Source organism: Candoia aspera, chromosome 1 (assembly GCF_035149785.1).
Source record: "Candoia aspera isolate rCanAsp1 chromosome 1, rCanAsp1.hap2, whole genome shotgun sequence".
Classification (NCBI taxonomy): domain Eukaryota; kingdom Metazoa; phylum Chordata; class Lepidosauria; order Squamata; family Boidae; genus Candoia; species Candoia aspera.
The window spans coordinates 13,681,668-13,700,152 of NC_086153.1; the positions used below are offsets into that span (position 1 = coordinate 13,681,668).

Here is an 18,485-nt window from a genome sequence, read left to right on the forward strand (position 1 = left end):
CGAGCCACCAAAAGTTCAAACGAATTCAGCTTAACGCACTGCATAAACTGTTCCTGAATCCTCACAGAGCTCTGCTAATCTATAGTAACAATACTGATCTGGACATCCAGTGATGTGACACACTTAAGGCACTTGTTTTCCTAACCCACATGTAGTTTCTGACCGGCACCTGGTTTTCTCCTCAGTATTCCTTCCAGTAATATTGATAAAGGGGAAGTCCTTTTAGTCGTCGGTTTTATTAGACCAGCAGCAGCACCGAGCTGATCTCGAAAAGGCTAAGCAGGGTTGGATCTAGTTAATCCTTGGATGGGAGCCTACTGAAAAATCCCAAGGCTATGGACTAGACTGGAAAGTAAAAAACACATCTGAGAAGGCAGTGGCAATCTCTTCTGTACTCCTGCCAAGAAAACTTAATGTCCCAGAAGACAAGCTCAAGCGTCTTTATCTCGCTGTTGGCTAAACAAACTGAGAGCCAGAAATTTGTCACTGTACTGTTGACACACAGAATTCTATAAGTAGATTCAGATCTACCGGAGTAGTTTAATATTACCATGCTTAAGGATGGGGCAAAGGCCCAGAGAGACAGTGGCCAGAGGTGGAGACAGAGAACAAGGGGGAGGAGAAGAGTTGACATTGGTCAAGAGGTGAAAGTTTGGTGATGGATCTAGGACAAACATTGAAGGCCACCTCCAAACCTCTGGCAAGCTGTGGGTTATGCGTGTATAGGTTAGACTAAGGGGGAGATGGCCCCCCCGCCCACATACCTGACCCCCAGTCCAGCTTCCCCAATCAGTATTATTTTTCAGGGGGCATTTCAGGAATAAAAAACAGAAGAGAGGCGTTACGCCTCCAGTACGCTTGATGCACCTATTTATTTTTTTAAAAAATCCTTCAAAATCCAAAGAAGAGCCTAATTTTTCCACCCCGCCCCACCAGTGATATCACTATCTCAGTGTCCTTGCAGTCTTTGGAGATGCCTTTCCCCTCAAACAAGGTCCACAGTCACAAAGCCTTCTTTGCCAGGGGTAGATGCGTCAACAGGTTGGTTGGATAAACGTTGCTTCCTGGTTCTTAGCAAATAACCAGTTTATACTTTGGTCTCAAACGATTGACTCTGTGTGTGTTTAAGTGTGCAACCGTGGTCAGGAATAACTGTAAAACATTTTTTTTTCAGAGCAAGGCAACATTTCCTTTCTTTTTTTATTCAAAAAGGCCCTGGTGGCAGGAATATAGTGTAAAAATCATTGGAAAAACTAAAAGGCATTGTTACATATTGGAATATACACTTTGTACAAAAAAAATTACACATCACAAGCAGTTCTTCCTTTTTGTTTGAGGTTCATATGCAGGAGTTGAGGTCTCAGTAATTCATAGGCCCTGGGATCTGAACGTTGAGCCCCCCGTAGTCCAGCATGTACATCGGCCATTGCTGCAGGGCAAAGCAAGAGGAAAAAGGCATTACGAAAGGTCTGTCCAGGTGAGGAAATTGCAGCATCCAGTATGGAGCGACCCCTGCCTCAGACTGAGCTTCTGCACAACGCTACCTCGTCTAAGGAGGCCTGGTTGTTACGGGTTGCTAAGAGTTTGGCTGAAGATTTTTTTTTTCTTTTTGAATCACATCTTGTTCAATAAACTTGGCATTTTTTAAAAGTAAACCCCTCCAAAATGTTAATCAGCTGAACCGCTTTATTCTGTCCTATGTATGTATGTATGTAATCTGTATAGCCACCTGTCTTACAGATGGGACTCTGGGCAGCTAACAACACATTAAAAAAAACAATACAAAAAACCATTATCAGCGGAACATTAAACATCTACCAGGATCACTGAGAAGGAACCCAATAAACACGCAACAATATGATAACGCCTCATCTCCCAGCCCATTTAACCTCCCAGCCCCCGTGCCCTGGCGCGCATCCAGGCCTTCCGTGCTCTGGGAAAGGTGGCCTGTTGGAACCAGTCTAATCTGGGGGGATGGGACGGTGTTCCAGAGGGCAAGTGCTGCGACAGAAAAGGCCTGCTTCCTAGGTCCCATTAGGTGGCATTCTGTGACGGGTGGGCCCAGAGCATGCCCCTCCTGCCTTATGTTCAGAGTGTCCACTTCCCGTTAAGCTCTCGGGTGAAGAGATACAGATGTGATATTACGTTGTGCCCACATTTAATGAGGGCTTACATGGCTTCCACTCCCCCTCTTGGAGGGGGTGGTTCCTCTAATTTTTACATTAATGTTTAATTGTTATCCTGCGTGGAGTTTTTATTTTTACTTGTATTGACCACCAGGAGGCCATATATGACTCGTTCTATGTGGAATGCATCAGGTATATGTAGCCATTGATCTTACTGTGAGTTATGTACACCTATAGGCTATGTACACCTGACAAATTTCAAATTTGTTTTAAATCCAGCTGTGTTTCGCTTTGGGGTGGTTAATATAAATAATCTGTCTAATCACTTCATTTTCTTAACGGCCTAGATACTGGAACTCTGCTTTTCATACGTTTCTTAATGTACCTATGTGCATTTAAAGTCTTGATGCTGAGCTACTCGGCAGTGCTGTCCACAAGGGGGCAGTCAAAAAAGTCAAGATAGCAACTGGACCTAAAAAATGGGCAGGGCTTTGACTGCACAGTCATGGCTGCCATCTTGACTTTTTATTACCTTCCCCAAGGACACATCTGCTGCTGTGAATTCTCTTCCTCACACCTCCAGTGATGCAGCTGCTTCCTGTCCTTGAGCTGGGATTCTTCTTTTTCTCTGCCATCACTCTCTTTCCTTGCTGCCTCTCACCATGGTGATCGCTACCCTGACCCTCTCACTTGCTGGGCAACACCATTGCCTTTGCATGACAGCCAGAGGTGGTGGGAGTGCTCTCCAACAAGCATGGAGGTAAAAACAAGGATTGCTGTGGTAAGCAGCAGCAGCAGCAGCTACTGAAAGGAATATTGGCTTTGTAGAATACCTTCCACAAGGTGAGCCTTCCCACTGGAGCCACACACATATGAACGCATACCCCAAAAGAAAACATTGGCTGCTAGGTACAGCTCTGTCTCCTCTGGCAGCCAAAGGAGACACAGCCCCAGAGGTACAAAGCCCCATGGTTGGATGGGAGGGGCGACCCTACAGCAGGCCAACCGGAGTCTTCCCCTAGGCTCTTCCTCCAAGCAAATCAAATGTTCACACTGGGGAGGGCCTGTGCCATTTTCCACTGGAAAACAGCAGTTTCCTGCTGTGTCTCTTTGATCCTGCTTCAGCATGCTTCAGCAGGCTGGCCCCAAGATGACCTTTAGGCAGGCCATCTCAGAGCTGGGGCAAGAAGGCTATGTGAATGGAACTTAAAGGTTTACCCTGGTCCACTTTCCCCCATATCACCATGAGCATTAGAAACCATTCCCCCCACCCATCCGAATCAATACAAAAGACAAGGAATACAAGGAAGACTGGGCGAACTATTTTCTACATATCTACACAATGACTTTTCTAGCTTAAAATGCCCAGTTAGTGAAACTGGGCATTGGAAGGGTGACTCGTGAAGACTGGTTGTCTCATGACCTTCTGTTTGACATGGAAAGAGATCTGACCCTCTTCTCGCACAATTTATTTTTTGGATTTATATTCTACCTTTCCTTTGGGTACTCCAGGTGGCACGCATAGCAGTGCCCTCTCCAATCTTTCCTCACAATAAAAGTCCTGTCAAGTTGAGCTAAGAAAGCATGACCGGCCCAAAATCACCCAGAGGGATTCCATGGCTAAGGGTAGACTTGAAAGAGGCCCTCCTAGATCCTAGTCCAACACCTTTACACCACACTATGTTTTGATTTCGTTCTCTTGTGCTTTCCCAAAATCTCTTGGCAACAGCAACAGCAACACTCACCCTCCAGTCAATTTGCTGGTCTGTAAAACTCTCTGAGGGGATCCTCCCAGGAAGGCATCATGGCTGTTTATGCAGAAAGGGAGTTGTGTTCACACAGCACACTTAACCTGGGTATAGGATTAGCCCATTTTCTCTATTTGCATAATACCTCAAATCACTTTGGGCAAAACATTAAGCTACAAAACCCAAATAGCTTAAAACTAACCAAGCCCATACGTAGCAGTGTGCAAAATATTTCAAATTGGAAAAGTTTGGTATTTCAGATGCTCAGTCTAGTATTCAGAATGCTCTGTTCCAAGTTTCAAGAGTACACCTGAGACAGGATATTCCACCACTGATATCTGAGCAGAATGGATTCTCTAGCATGAACGACAGTATGTCTTTGTTAACAAACAGCACCCTACCCCTCCCCCCCCGTTTATTCTGCTCAGTCTGTTCTGGGATCTTAAATGTCTCTAGCCTTGAACAGATTCTGAGAGCCACCACTTCCCAACTTCACTGGGATCACCACTTGTCCTTAGGCTCATTGGACCATTAAGTCCTCAAAAGGTAGAAGCATCCACAGGAAAGAGCAGACTGGAATCTCACCCAAGGTAGTGAGTCTATGCAAGTGACTATCTGGCCCTGGAGGCTGGCAAGGGTCATGAGGTTTAGGTTTCAAGTCTCAAGAACTGATGTGACTAGCTGCTGGATGGTCTCTTCTCTCTCCTTTGGCAGGAAGACCAAGCCTCTTCTGTGCTGAGAACTGCACTGATGTGCTGTAGGCTGTGTGTTGGTTGAGTACTTTTGACTTTGTTGATTAAATAGCTCAGGTTCTCCAGAGTCTGCATCACAACATCCTTCTTTCTCTGTAAGAGCAATGGGGATTGGATCATCTAGACAGAGATATACATGTATTTCCCAGGATCTGAGATGGATTGCAACTGTTATCATCACCTTCATGAACACTGGCAAGCTGAACGGCATCAATAGTGAGCACCCTCATATTCAAACCTTGGAAATTTCCTGTAGGCTGGGTGAATTTGGGTATGTAGACTGGCCTCCTGAAGATCCAGCTAGGTCAGGTCATCTTTTTTCTGGAGGCATTCTATGATGGATCTCAGAGTTTCCAGCTGGAACTTGCAGTATCTAATGTGGCAGTTCACTGTCTCCAAACCCAAGACACTCACTGTATCTGTTCTTCTTGAAAATTCAGAATACGAGCCTGAGAATCTCTTACCTTGTGGGACCTGCTCAGTTGCCAGTGTGCTGAGAAGAGGGATTATGACCTTCATGACCAGATAATGCTTTCTTTCTTTGCATGACCTATGGGATGGTGCAAAGGAGCTTTTGGTGGGGATTGAGAGGGCTGGTGAATGCCTTGATATGACTATGTGATACTGTGTCTGATCTTATGTGGATCCACAGATGGGTGAATTCTGTTAGCTACCCATCCATCTGGTGGTTACAACAGTCATTGCTAGTTGAATCCCCCTTTCTGCATTCTCTGTAGGCTGGGGTTGGGGCTAGAAGGATTGTATTGTGGTCTATATTCTACTTCTAGGAAAATCCCCCTCTTGTCCCAGGATCTGATCTGGGACCAGTTGAAATTAAAGGTGTGACCAATGTTCTGCTTTCTTTGTCTTCAAAGTTTATATTGGCTAGAGGCAATTCTTTCTTTCTGTCGTTGGTGTTGGCTAGGAGCTCATCTTGGGTCTCCCAGAATATCCTTCCCTTTTTAATTGTGTCTCAAATTAGCACTCACTTGGATTAAAGTCTACATCCCAGTTCTTCTGCCACAGTTGTTGCTTAGTGGATGTGTTGGCTGCCATGACTCTGGATAACAACCAGGCACTATCCACATTAGCATCTGCTCAAAGGAGATATCTGAATGGTGGACAAGAAGGGGAGGAGGCTAGGTGCTCCTACTTTAGTTGGATGACCAGCTCTTTCCCACTGTGGCAGCAACCTAGTCTTTGACATCTGCATGACTGTCTGGCGAAGAGGTGTACAAACACAGTGACTAGCACTGTTTCCCTCCCCACCATGTCCCCATATTGCAATCTGATCCAGTTGAGGCACCCTATATCTGGTTTCCCACCCCTTCTACCCCCAAAGTTTGAATGGTCACTTGCATAATTTATTTATTATATTATTAACATATAATATTAATGTTATATATATATATATAAAATACATTATATATATCTATATAATTTATATAGATATATATTAATATATTATATTATTTGTTTATAATAAATAAATAATTTATTGCTGTGATTATATATTGTATATTTTATTCACTGTATTATTGTTGTTTTAATTGATTACTGTAAACAGCCCAGAGTTTCCCGATGGGAGGAGATGGGCGGGGACAAATTGGATAAATAAATAAAACAAATAAAAATAATCCTGGCTCAGCATGGAAAGTCATGGCCCTCCCTGGGAGTCTCTGGGAACAGAAGGCTGACAGAGCTTTGGTGGGGGGGATTACTTGGCAGACCCAGCTGAAAAGGCCAGAGGCTGCTGCTTCCTCAGTAAAGAGCCAGGGAGTGGGGGAATCACACACCCGGCACCACCACCTTCCATTCCCCTGCTGCTTGGACAGTTCTGCTTCCTGGAGGAACGGTGATGGTGCCTCCAGTGGCTGTGATGGGTATGTGGCTTGTAGCCAGCCCCTTGGCAGTTTCAGCATCAGCCAGGTCTCCTGAAGGGATTGCAGTGTTATGGCGAGAGGATGTGTGGCATACCAGTGGCAGTCGGCCTCCTGGCTCAGTCCCAGCTATTAGAGAGAGCCTCTGAGGTATTCACAGATATTGAGTTGCTGCCGGAACACTTAGTGAGCCGGCTGGAATGGCACAGCGTAACTCAAAAGAGAAAACAAAACAGAAACGAAAGAGAGGCAAAGAAGCAAGATGGCAGTGGTAGAGAACTTCCAAGCCTGAGGGAAACTTTGACAGAGCCAAGAGGCACATGTGTTTTCTGAAGCAAGCTCAGGCAAGGCCAGAACTGGGGATGATGCTATCCCCTTCCAGAAGCAGCAGCCTCAACATCTTCTAGTCTTGTCTCTTTATTGTATCGTAGAAGTCTCTGGCTCCTCTGCAGGAGAAATGGCTGTCCCAGCCCTACCAGAATTATCCCAGCTCTGTTCTGACTATCCCCAAACTGTTCTGAACTCTGCAAGCTCAAAATCCCTATTCAAACTCAAAACAGCTATTCTGAGTTTGAAAGTCTTCTGGGATGGGTGGAGCAGCATCAGAACGCTGCCGTAAGGCAGAGCAATCTGTTTCAAATAACCATTTCAGATTTGAAAGGTTTTGCACACCCCTGCTTAGGAATATAAGGTGGCCAACTGCGACAACCACCACCACTCTGGAGACGTGCGTGACAGGTGTGGCAAAGTGGCTAGCCTCTGGGCAAATGGCTGGGAAAGCAGTGGGTGAGAACTCAGCCCCAATTTGCCCTCAGATCTAGTCTGCTGCTTGCTCAATCCCCTTAATAACAAAATCAGATCAGCCCAGAAGAAATTCGTCTCTAGCCAGTGATCTCCACTACAGTTGAGGACATTATTCCATTAGCAACGTTCAAGTGAGAATCAGCAGCCAGTCTGGTCAGCTTTTCTGTGTGGAATGGGGATGGATGCTCTCCTATCTGCGCTTGCACCAGCTTTTGTTCTGGTCCTTATTATATCTGAGATGTTTCCTATTTATTTTACTACTCTGTGCTTAGATGTAGTACTGCAGGATGCAAGTCCTTTTCATAAGATGAACGATCCTGTATGCAAGGAAGTTAGCTTCTCAGGAAAATATTTGCACTTAATTTCTTCCTGATGTGCCAGTTTCCTTCATGCAGGAGATAGCGTGCTATCAGATGAATCCTCTGCCTGCAATCTGCAATCATATAGTTTAGACAATATTAGTCAGGCCCAGACTGATCCCTGCCTTCCTCCCTCAAAAGCAAGCTGTAGTGATTATATTTACCACAAGTGAGATCTGATTGGTTGATGAGGTGGACTCTAGATTTGACGAGGAGGATGAGGAGGACGATGACGATGAGGAAGAGACTGAATTCCCTTCTGAGATCCTCTTCCGCTTCCGTTTAGGAACAATGCTGTTGTTTTCTAGTGGCATTCAAAGGAGAACAAGGGTTTCAACTGGGATGGTTCTTCCTCTTTGTCTCCAGTATCTTCTCCATAAATGTAATGGACAAGCCTCCAGAACATTAGCTATGGAGAAGTGGCGTGCTTGAGGAAAAGTTAAGAATCCCTCTCCTTTGTTTCAAACCAAACATTCCTCATCCAACTTTGCAGCGGAGACACAGTACTCAGATGTGCCTCCCCCAACCAGCTACCTTCTGGATACATGGGATTGCAGCTTCCAGACTTGTTAAATCATTTGGCTTAAGAACGATAGGAGCTGATTGCTAGATTGGAGATGACCAGCTGGGATTTTGGCCTGTACCACATAATGACTGCCATCCTGCAAATGCCTCAGGCACTCCAGCCCAAGTGCCAGTTTCCCCCAGTCTGATGTTGGACTTCATCCATTCCCACAATACCTGCTGTGGGCTCATGGGAGTTGGTCCAATGTTTCTGAAAGCAACAGGATGGGGAAAGCTGCCAAGTATGTGCACTTGGAGGACAGTCTTCCTGGAGTAGGAAGTTAAAGACTCTGTGACTGGATGTGGGCTGCCCTCATTTGTTTTTTGTGGCTTACTGTATTGCTATGAACCCAACATGTTTGCTCTATTTATGGATAGTGCAAATCTAGAAAATGGATTCATTCAATAACCAAGTTAAGTATCTTGGGTGAACTGAATTACAAATGAGCTACTACCTTCCCATTGGCTGAGTTCATATAACACACTTAACTTGGTTATTGCTTTAATCTCCTTTTGCACAATACATTAAACCGTGAATTAACTGAATAGGCTGGGCTTTTGCAAAACCTTAACACACACAAATAAAAAAAAACCTAACCAAAGTTGAAGCTAACTAAGCTTAGCAAAGTCTGCAAACCCAGCTGGTAAGCCACAAAAGGAAGGATTTATTTCCCTCGGATATAAGTCCCAGTCAGTCTAATCAGACTTATTCCCAAGGAAATATTGCTAGCACTGTATGTTGTATAAAGTAGCCCTTTGCCCTGATTTCCAGAAAACAGTCCTCTGTCTAAAGGGCTGTCAAAGCTAAGCCAGCTTTAAAGATATTTAAAGTTTAAATTTAAAGGGAAGAAACAGGAAAAAGGCAGACATCTGCAGGGAAGGTTAAAACAAGTCAAAATGCAGCCATGGCCATAGGAATGAAGCCCAGCTCCTTTTTATACATACAGCTTGTAAAAAGCGGCCAGGGCTTTGATCCTCCCTGCTCGTAGCTGCCGCTTCAGCTTTTCTGACCTACCCTTGCAGGTGCTCCTGGAAAGAAGCCCTTATCTTGATTGTTTTTAGCTAACTCACCTGGTCACAGTGAGATGTACAGTATTCCCATTTAACCCCAGGGTGGTCTTGAACCCCCTTTTTAATGGCTCTTGAAGCCTCCTTGTGCCAAAAATCAACAGTATGGTTTCCCACCTTTTTGAGCTGGGAAATACAGAAAAACTGTAAACCCTAAATAAGCTAATACATTTTAAAAATCCAGAACTAGCCCCCAGAGTAAAACCCCACCTCCATCTGTGTGTGTGAGCCAGGCCCCACCCTTCTGGAGTACCTGCCACTCCTGTATACCCTTTGGGTTAACTGTAACCTGTTGCTTCGCAAAGCTTGTCTACTTCTCCTTTAATCAACAGGAATCATTTCCCACTCCACATTTCCATATACAAATCAGTGTCTTTCTGTTCAGTTTTGTCTATGCCAAAATGGACTTTACCCTGTAAATCCCCACATTTTCCAACCCTCCCAACTGAGGCTAAATTAGCTTTAGGAAAGGGAGCAATTATTTGCAGAAATGCAGCACAAGTAGGAGAATTAAAAATTCATTCTCATCCCACCCCCCACCCCTCACTCTTGGGCTTTCCTTCCAAATTACAGCAGCCGTCTTATGAACAATAATCCAAATCAAAGATGCTTCCATTCCCAAAGTCTCCGCAGTGGCAGACATTATCGCAAACCAATTCTGCATGATTCCATGGGTATCAGAATATTATACACACAATATATGCCTGTTAAAAATGGGCTAAATCTCATGGGAGTTCATACAATTAGAACACAAAGGTCATTCAAGATTCAGCTTATCTTTCAGCCATTTTTTCCGTTTCTTTTTCCTAAAAAATCAAGAGTCGGTGAGCATCGTGTAATGGTATTATGGGTGCCTTATGAACATGCAAGCCCTATGTTACTGGCCCTCGTGCTAGACAGATGCTACTTTAGGTATACTGCGGAAATGAAATCAGTTATTTCCAGCCCCTTTGGCCTGTCCAGAATCCTGGAGCTGCTCTCTTCTATGAATATATCTTGTTGAAAGCTCCCTGAAATGTGGACCAATTCTGGATGATTCGAAAAGTTATCAGAAGGCTGCTGTTATATGCCTGTGAAGAGGGACAAATCCTCTTTCCAAAACAAGTATCTTTTTTTTTTTTTTAAATCCCCTACCTGCCCTATTTTTCACCTTACCTGGTGGTTTGGCCTCAGGACCTAGGTCTGCAAATGGCCTGCATTGAAAAAGAAAGGTATGAATGAGATGGCATTCAGAAATCAAGGTTGATGACAATGCTTAAAAATATCTCCACCTGCTACTGGGTAATACCAATGTTCCAGATGGCATATAGGAATGCCTGGAGGTTTGGAAGTCTGTATTAAACATTTTTCTAAATCAGGGTTACACAACCAGAAGCCTAATGATCCATTAGCTCTAGGCCTAGTTTCATTTGGTTCCGGCACTGATTTCAAAAGCTTTTGCAAGAGATCAGTTCAGATCTTTGGCGAGAGATCTGCATCCTTCCTCTGCGCCTGCTGGTTAGGGCAGAGAGGAGAGGAAGTCAGGAAGAGAAACAAAAGGATACCATGGAGAAAAGGGTTGTCCCCATCTATTCCGACCCAGGTTCGCTCACTGATAGCTTAGCCTCATCTACCACGTGGCCCCAACAGATACAACTCTTGACCGAAAAAAATTGGCCAGACATCTGCTATAAAAAAAATCCAAAGGGTAAGCTCCTAAGAATGCCAGGCATTTGAAATTAAGACATTAAGCTAGATGAACAAAATACGATTAGCCTGTTGACGTAACATCCTACCCCAAATAAATAAACTACACTACAGGTCAACACAACACATCAAGGTAACGTCTGGGTTTTCCACATGTTACCCTAATCTAGTAGGTTGTGCAGTTCCAGCCATTAAGTGGAACAAGAGCAGACTGACAGTAGAGTCAGTGACCTGCAGAGGAGATGGGTTTAAGCACTGACCAGAGAAACGTTTGTCGGGAAGGCTTTATTTTGCATTGTTGCATTGAGCAGAAGGCTGGCCTCGGGGTGGGGGTGGGGGGTCAGGAGGAGGGAACGGTTCTGCCCAACTCTAGGGTTCTGTGTGTGACAGAAGCAAATAATTGGTTTCCAGCCTGGACAGGGACAGCATTGGTAACATGCAGATGTTTCCAGATTCAGATCACAACACGGAAACTGCAGAGAGCCTTGGGGAGCAAGCAGGTGACGGAAGGAGACCTCAGCTCAGTCTCCGGAGAGCAACGGCCAAGTACAGCTGCTCTGTACTATGCCACCCTGAGCTAGACAGATAAATGGCCTGATGGTACAAAGGCAGATTTAAATACTAAACAACTTACTTCTGCTAACATCTTGAAAGTAGCCTTTGCCAACCTTATGCTTTCCAAAGATGTTGGGCCTGCAATCTCACAACTCTCTTCGGTGAGATTCCAGGGACTGCTGTCCTGGGAGGTTCTGGTTTGGGGAAGGAAGGCTGATCCCATGACAGGAATTGTGTAGTTATATTTTAATGCCAGCAGAGGGCACTGTGGCTTTACAGATTGATTAAAACAGCATAGAAATAATTGTAATAAATAAATATATAAAATTAAAAGCAAGGTTGGGAATGGAATCGTACTGGAGCTGGTTAGTAATTGCCATCTGGATCCGGTCACGTGCTTTGAGAATCTTCTCTAGCCGATGGATATCGTAAGTATTGGGGTTCCGAAATGGGATATCATCTGGCAAGCCAGTCACTTCGATGGCATCAGGTGTGTCCCTGATCAGTTTATAGGGTACCAGAACAGGTCGATTCAGGCCTAAAGCTTCCCCTGAAACAAAAACAAAGAATTTCACTACCACACTATAAAACAGAAGAAACCCACCTTGGTTCTCAGTCCTATTCACAGTTTCCAAAATTTAGTCCTCATTGGAATTCAGGTAGTCCTTGTTTAACATCCACTGTTTAAAGTTATGACAGCGCTGAACAAGGGGAACTTATGACAGGTCCTCGTAGTTGCGGCCGTCATGTCCCCGCGGTCACACAGTTGTGATTCAGGTGCATGGCGACCAGCTTGCAATTATGTCACAGCAACCCGCAGTCACATGATTGTCATTTGTGACCTTCTCTGCCAGCTTCCCACAAGCAAAGTCAATGGGGAAGCCGGCAGGAGGTCGCAGCTGCACGTGATTCACCTAATGACAGTAACTGGGACTGCCAGAACTGCCATCGTAAATCAGCGTGGTCATGTGATGTTGCACCTTACAACAGCATGGTCATGTGACATTGCACCTCACTTAGCAACTGTGTTCCCAGTCCCAATTACCACTGGTAAGTGAGGACTACTTGTATTATGGCAAGATTCTCGCACTGCACTAAGCCAGGAATGGGCCAAATGTCTCCTGTGGGTTCCAGGACCGTTGCAATGCAACACCTCTAGTTGGTACCCTTAGAAATGATTCTTTTTCATTTAAAATTTATATTTAAAAGTCTCAACATAGATGAAATGTTCTTGCAAGCCAACAAAAGCTGCAGGAATTCTGTTTCCTCTAATTCTAACTTTTTACCTCAAAAAATGATGGTGGGGGGGATCAAAACATTATTTTTTGGTGCCGGTGGCATTTTTCCATGGTGCCCACTGCCTGAAAAGATTGCTGACCCTGGATGAAGTTAGAAAAGGAATGATGTATCTTGACACATCTCGGCTTCCGGTGGGGGAGATGGCGGACTGAACAGCTGCATCTGCGAGCTCCGTGGACAGAACTGACAATGCAGCAGTTTTTTGGGGCTCAGGCAGGTTTTCCCTGAAGCCCAGCAGTTTTCATGGACTAGAAAACACTTGGAATCACCCCATTTGCTCTCCAGAACATCAACTTGCAGCCTGAGGATCATAAACAGTTTGCACTAACTGGGTAAGAACTGTAGCCTTAAAGGGACACTAAGACCGGCCATCCCATTTCTAAATCACTCAGTTTTTATCTTTTTAAGTTTATGTACCCTAAGAGAGGCTTTTTACAGCAAGGAGTAGCAAGCTCCCTTGGTGCTTATGGTTATTTCTGGGATTAATTACAAAAGAAAAATCTTTTTAAGTTTTGGCTTGTTTCCATCCAAATATTGAGGAGGTTTGAACGTAAACCCTTGTCTCCCTGTTATTATTTTTGTACTGAATTTGAAGATTTTAATATTTTCCTACATTCTGAATCAGCTGTTTTGAATCTTCAGTTTTCTGCTGCTGTTTTTCTCTAGGGAACTGTCTCTTATCAGCCTTTTACTTATGTAAACAGTTCCGGAAACTTTCCATTACATTCTACTTTTGCTGGTTAAGTCCTTAAGGGGGCGCCATAATCTACTGGCTGGAACATGGAGGATTTCAAGCAGACCTTCTCAGAGTTCCATGGAGACCTTAAACAGATTCTCTCCGACTCTTGCCAAGTTATTATACAAGATATTTTGGGCGTTGTTGAAAATATTAGCTTTGAACTGTGGCATCTGGCTGGGGATGTCGTGGAAGGAATTGAAGACCTTAACAATGATGCAAAGGTTTCAGTGAGATCAAAGCTTTTGTTGAAATGCCAAAAGATGATTGGATGGTTGACTGGAAGAAATTAAAGTGACAGATCAAACTGCAAACTACAGTATAAGCGTTGTTGTTCTGAAGGAATTTTGGGAAGGAGGGGGTTGTTAGCTACGGGAGGCTTTTTGCTGAGAAGTTGGAGTATTTAAGGGGTGCAGTTGGGCTGTTTGATTTTTCTTTGAAAAATGCCCTGTGTGTATTTTGGAAATATGTGAATGCTTTGGTTTATTTTGAAGTGGGGCAAGGGTTTGAGAACGTTTATTTGGATGGCTTTTAAGGCTTGTTTGATGTTATTCTTCTTTAAGGATGTGGACTGAGATTAATAAGGTAAAATAACTGTAGTACTATTAATTATAAGAGCAGAAAATTTATATGCTTTTTTTTAGTTTGACCTTTATTGTAGTAGATAGAAGTGTATAGAATGGTGGTAGGAAGGAAGTAATTATATATGTTGCTTTTCCAGGGGGGGAGGTTGTTTTTCTTTTATTTTAATAAAAGGAGAGGGAGCAATTGCATTTAGTGATCTTTATAATATGTTAATGGAATGATTTATAGAAATAATGTGGTTTTGGCTTAATATAGATAAGGCATTGACTATGGGAAACTGTTGTACATTTTTCCTGTTAAAAGTTGGAAGTCACTTCTTATGTAATCTCTAAAAAATCTTTTTTCATCTTGTGTTTTCTCACTTCTTTAGTTTTTTTTATTTTTGTAGTTTTTTGCTTTTTTGCTGAGAAGTTGGAGTATTTAATGGGTGCCGTTAGTTTAGTTTTTTTTTCTTTTTGTAGTTTTTTGCTTTGCTCTAAACTTAATAAAATTCTTACTAAAAAAGAAGACGAAGAAGAGAAGATTGCTGACCCTGGGTTTAGCCATAATATGGTTTGGCTTAGGCTCAATGTGGGGTGTCACCTCAGCCATTACGGGCTGCAAGGAAAAAGGAAGCCTCCTTCAAGTCAAGCTCGACTCCTGGTGGCAGCAGGGGCCCTGAGTTTCCTTGGTGGCTTGGATGGGGGACCAGCACATTCTGCTACTTCTCAGTGTAACCTACAACTTCGGAGTTTCCTGGTGGTATCCCATCCAAATACCAACCAGGTCCAACTCCACTCAGCTTTTTCAAGGCCATCCAAGGAGGGCTAGATGTTGCCACCTGACGAGGCTACTGTAATTTGTAAACAATTGTTCAGGGCTTGATGTTTTGCATAAATCTAACCAGTTGTGGCTCATCAAGGAGTACATGGTTCACCAACCGATGGCTTCAGAGGATGAGTGAACCCAGTCCTTAAATGACCATTTTTAGGCTTAACTGGTTAAAATAAATAAAAAAGTTATCCTTTATTTTAGGAACTATTGTTGTTATCTCCATTTTACTGTTACACAGATTGGGGGTGGGGTTTCCAATCATTTGGGTATTAGCCACTCTGGATGCCTCACTTTATCTGACGACTAACTTAACACTTGTAGATTTGCATAACACTGAACCCTAATCTAACTGAATGGGCTGGGTTCACACAAAATACTAAGTCATAGATAACCCCTGACCAAGTTTAGGACTACTAAAACTAAGCTGGTTGTACTAGGTCTTTAACTGAGCTGTTTCAGCATGTTGTCTGAACATGGCCTTTGAGAGGTTTTTTTTCAAATAAAGCAGGTCATACTTCGGAGGATGGAGGGTTTAAATCTGGCTTCCCCCCAGGAGTGTTTGTATATCACAACAAGCTATTGAAAATGCTGTTCTTTAAAGGTAGTCCTCACTTACCAACTGCCTTGTTTAGCAACTGTTTGAAGTTATGAAGGTTGAAAAAAAGATTTACAGCCAGTCCTCGCATTTACAGCCATCATAGCTTCCCATGGTCACATGATCACCATTTGTGAGCTTCACAACAAGCTTCCAACAAGCAGAATCAATGGAGAATGCAGAAGTGAAATTGCAAGTCACGGTCGCATGGTGTCTCGCTTAACAACCATGGTGATTCGCTTAATGATGGAAGCAGAAGTGATGTCATAAGTCCAGCATGGTCACGTGATTTTTCACTTAGCAACTGTGGCACTTAGCAACAGAGTTGTCAGTCCCAATTGTGGTCGGTAAGTGAGGACTACCTGTATATGATTTGCATCCTGACTTTCAATCACAGAGTTCAAGGCGGTGCAAATTGCTTTTCCCATCAGCAACATTTGCATTAAGTCTCACAAGAGCCCTGTGGACTAGATTAAGCTGAGGAATAGCAACCAGCCAGCCCATGATGGGGACCAAGGAACCAGAAATTCAGAATGAGAGATCTACTGCTCTGCATTTGAACCATGGACCCAGAATTTCCAGCCCTGCTTTCACCACTGGCCCCCAACCCTACAAGACAGTCAGCCCTGTGCTCAAAATAGAGCCACCCACCGTATTTTTCATTGAACAGTTCCTTCACTTGCTCTCGGAGAATCACCTTCTCACCCAACCGGTTTGCATCATCCTCATCTGCCGAGGAAGAAAAAGCCACATGTTTAGTAGGACTTTCTCATGAGTATTCCAAGAGACTCAGAATGGTGTAGTGGGGAAGATGCTGAATTAGGATTGGGGAGGTCCAGGTCCAAGTCTGCCCTCACTCATTGGAAATTCACTGGATAAATTTGGGCCAATCATTCTCTCTCAGCTCTATCTACCCTACAAGGTTCTGGAGGTGAAAAATTGGAAGAAAATATACTGCCACCTTGTGCTCTAAGTGTCTCCAGTGGTTGAGACTATTATACAAAGCAGGCATTTCAGGAGGATTTGGGGGTGTAGCCTATGCTTCATTTTCTTAAATATGTTAAAGCCTATTTGTGGATACACACTACCATTTTTGTATGTTTCCTGCCTCAAAAAAGCAAGAAACCCTACCTCTGATTTTCAGCAAGGCTGGTTGAAGATGCTCCAGGAACTGCAGGTAGCCTTGAGTCTTGGACTGCCCACAGCTGGACTAGAGGACACAGCTCCAACCTGTGCCCTTTGCTCTTGGGACTCAGTGCTCAGAACTCTCAGGCAACATGCTGAGGATTTTGGGAGATGCAGTGCCAACCCTATAAGGGGGCATCACGGGGGCATCTGGTCAATGCATATACAATCAACAAAACCATTTCCCTGACATTTAGGCTAGAAGGGTGTAATTTAAGGCTCCAGAGCAGCAGCAGCAGCTTCCAAAAGCTTGGGATGCAGCATCCAGACTTCCCATTGTGAATACCAGATTGTTATTTAATGCAATAGAAGGGGGAAATCGTTCAAGACATGACTACTGTAGAGAATGATCATATTGAATCAAATGAATAAATGGAAGGAAAATAAACATAGCTCGTCTCAGAGCCCCATGCACTAAGGTCCAACATATTGCTGTCAAAGACCAAGCATCCAACACCATCTGTCCCTCTCGTTCCCCCCCGCCCCAAAGAGGCTACCTTCTAGCTTAGGGCAAAGATATCCTGTTCCTACCATGGCCAACCAGCCTTGTATGGGAAAGCTTAGAGCAGGCACTGCACAATAACATCCTCCTCTTTGGGTGATGGATTTCTTCTCATAAAATCCCAGAATTGGAGGGAACCTTAAAACCAAGAAGGTTCAGGGCACCTTTTGGGTACCAGTTTCAGTGCCTCCCCCTTGAACGCTTTTTTTCCCCCCACCCTGCAAAAAGGTACTGTGAGGGTGAGAGAAAAATATTTGGACGTGGCCAGGACAAAATCTATATTCTGTTTACTCTTCCATTTTAAACTTAATTAAATGGGATTTTTATTAAATTTTAATGAAACATCGACTTAATTAAGCACAATTAATATGATTACTCCCAGGATATTTAATATAAATTTCCTCTTCTGCTTCATTAAAAATTAAAATTCAGTGGCAACTTTCAAGCAATTTCTGGGGATTACATTAACAGCTTCAGAAGGGCTACACTGTCTGATCCTGACTCCATCCCCCAGCCAAATCCCTGCTCAGCATAGAAAATTCACAGCTGGGGCATTTCCAGACAATGGCTATCCACCCGCTCCTTGAAGTCCTCCAGAAAACAAGAGCCCACCATCCATTCGACCACTGGTTTTATTGTTGCATTGCTCAAAAGACACATAACTTCAGATATTTCGCTGTGCTCCACGTGAAACCTGACCTGCTATAACTTAAGACCCTGAGATGTAGCCTTGTCTCTGAGGCAGCAGAGAAAAAGTGGTTGCCCTCACATTCATCTCTTTCAATTAGCTATCATAGCAGGAAGGGAACTGATAAAGGCTCAATTGTATACTGCAAACACCACAGATTAGCTCCCTGGCCACCCCGCAATGGTAGCAAACATTTAATTAACATTAACAGAAGAAGCTCTGCTTTATCCTATCTAGACTCTACCAGAAGCAGAGCCTTCTCAATTAGTGCCCCAGATGCGGGCATATCTTTCCACATCCGGTTCTGCCCACCCAGCCGTTCTATGAGCAGCTTAAAATGCTTCTCTTTTTTCAAGGTCATGAGAGATGCCATTTAACATTGGATTAGCAGCTGCTACTTTCTGTTCTCTCAAAACAACTGCATCAAGAGGGAGTAGCCTCTGAACTTGATTTGAGCCACAATGTTAAACAAAGGGAGTGTTGAAGCTCTTTTCTACCCTGCTTCTCCCATCTAAAATCTTGTGTACTCCAAGATGCACG

The 18,485-nt window shown here is 43.8% G+C and overlaps 1 protein-coding gene across 3 annotated transcripts in view; it reads right to left on the minus strand.

Moving 5' to 3' along the window:
- Nucleotides 1-1,182: 1,182 nt before the first annotated feature.
- GTF2IRD1 (GTF2I repeat domain containing 1) overlaps nucleotides 1,183-18,485 on the minus strand; it is a 130,845-nt gene continuing 113,542 nt past the window's right edge. For all 3 annotated transcript variants that reach the window (XM_063297662.1, XM_063297653.1, XM_063297671.1), the window contains 5 exons: nucleotides 16,222-16,299; nucleotides 11,900-12,092; nucleotides 10,457-10,494; nucleotides 7,834-7,973; nucleotides 1,183-1,429 (listed from right to left, as the gene is read on the minus strand). In XM_063297662.1, the coding sequence (XP_063153732.1) occupies nucleotides 1,361-1,429; nucleotides 7,834-7,973; nucleotides 10,457-10,494; nucleotides 11,900-12,092; nucleotides 16,222-16,299 (518 nt within the window). In that variant the 3' untranslated portion in view covers nucleotides 1,183-1,360. The remainder of the gene's footprint in view (nucleotides 1,430-7,833; nucleotides 7,974-10,456; nucleotides 10,495-11,899; nucleotides 12,093-16,221; nucleotides 16,300-18,485) is intronic.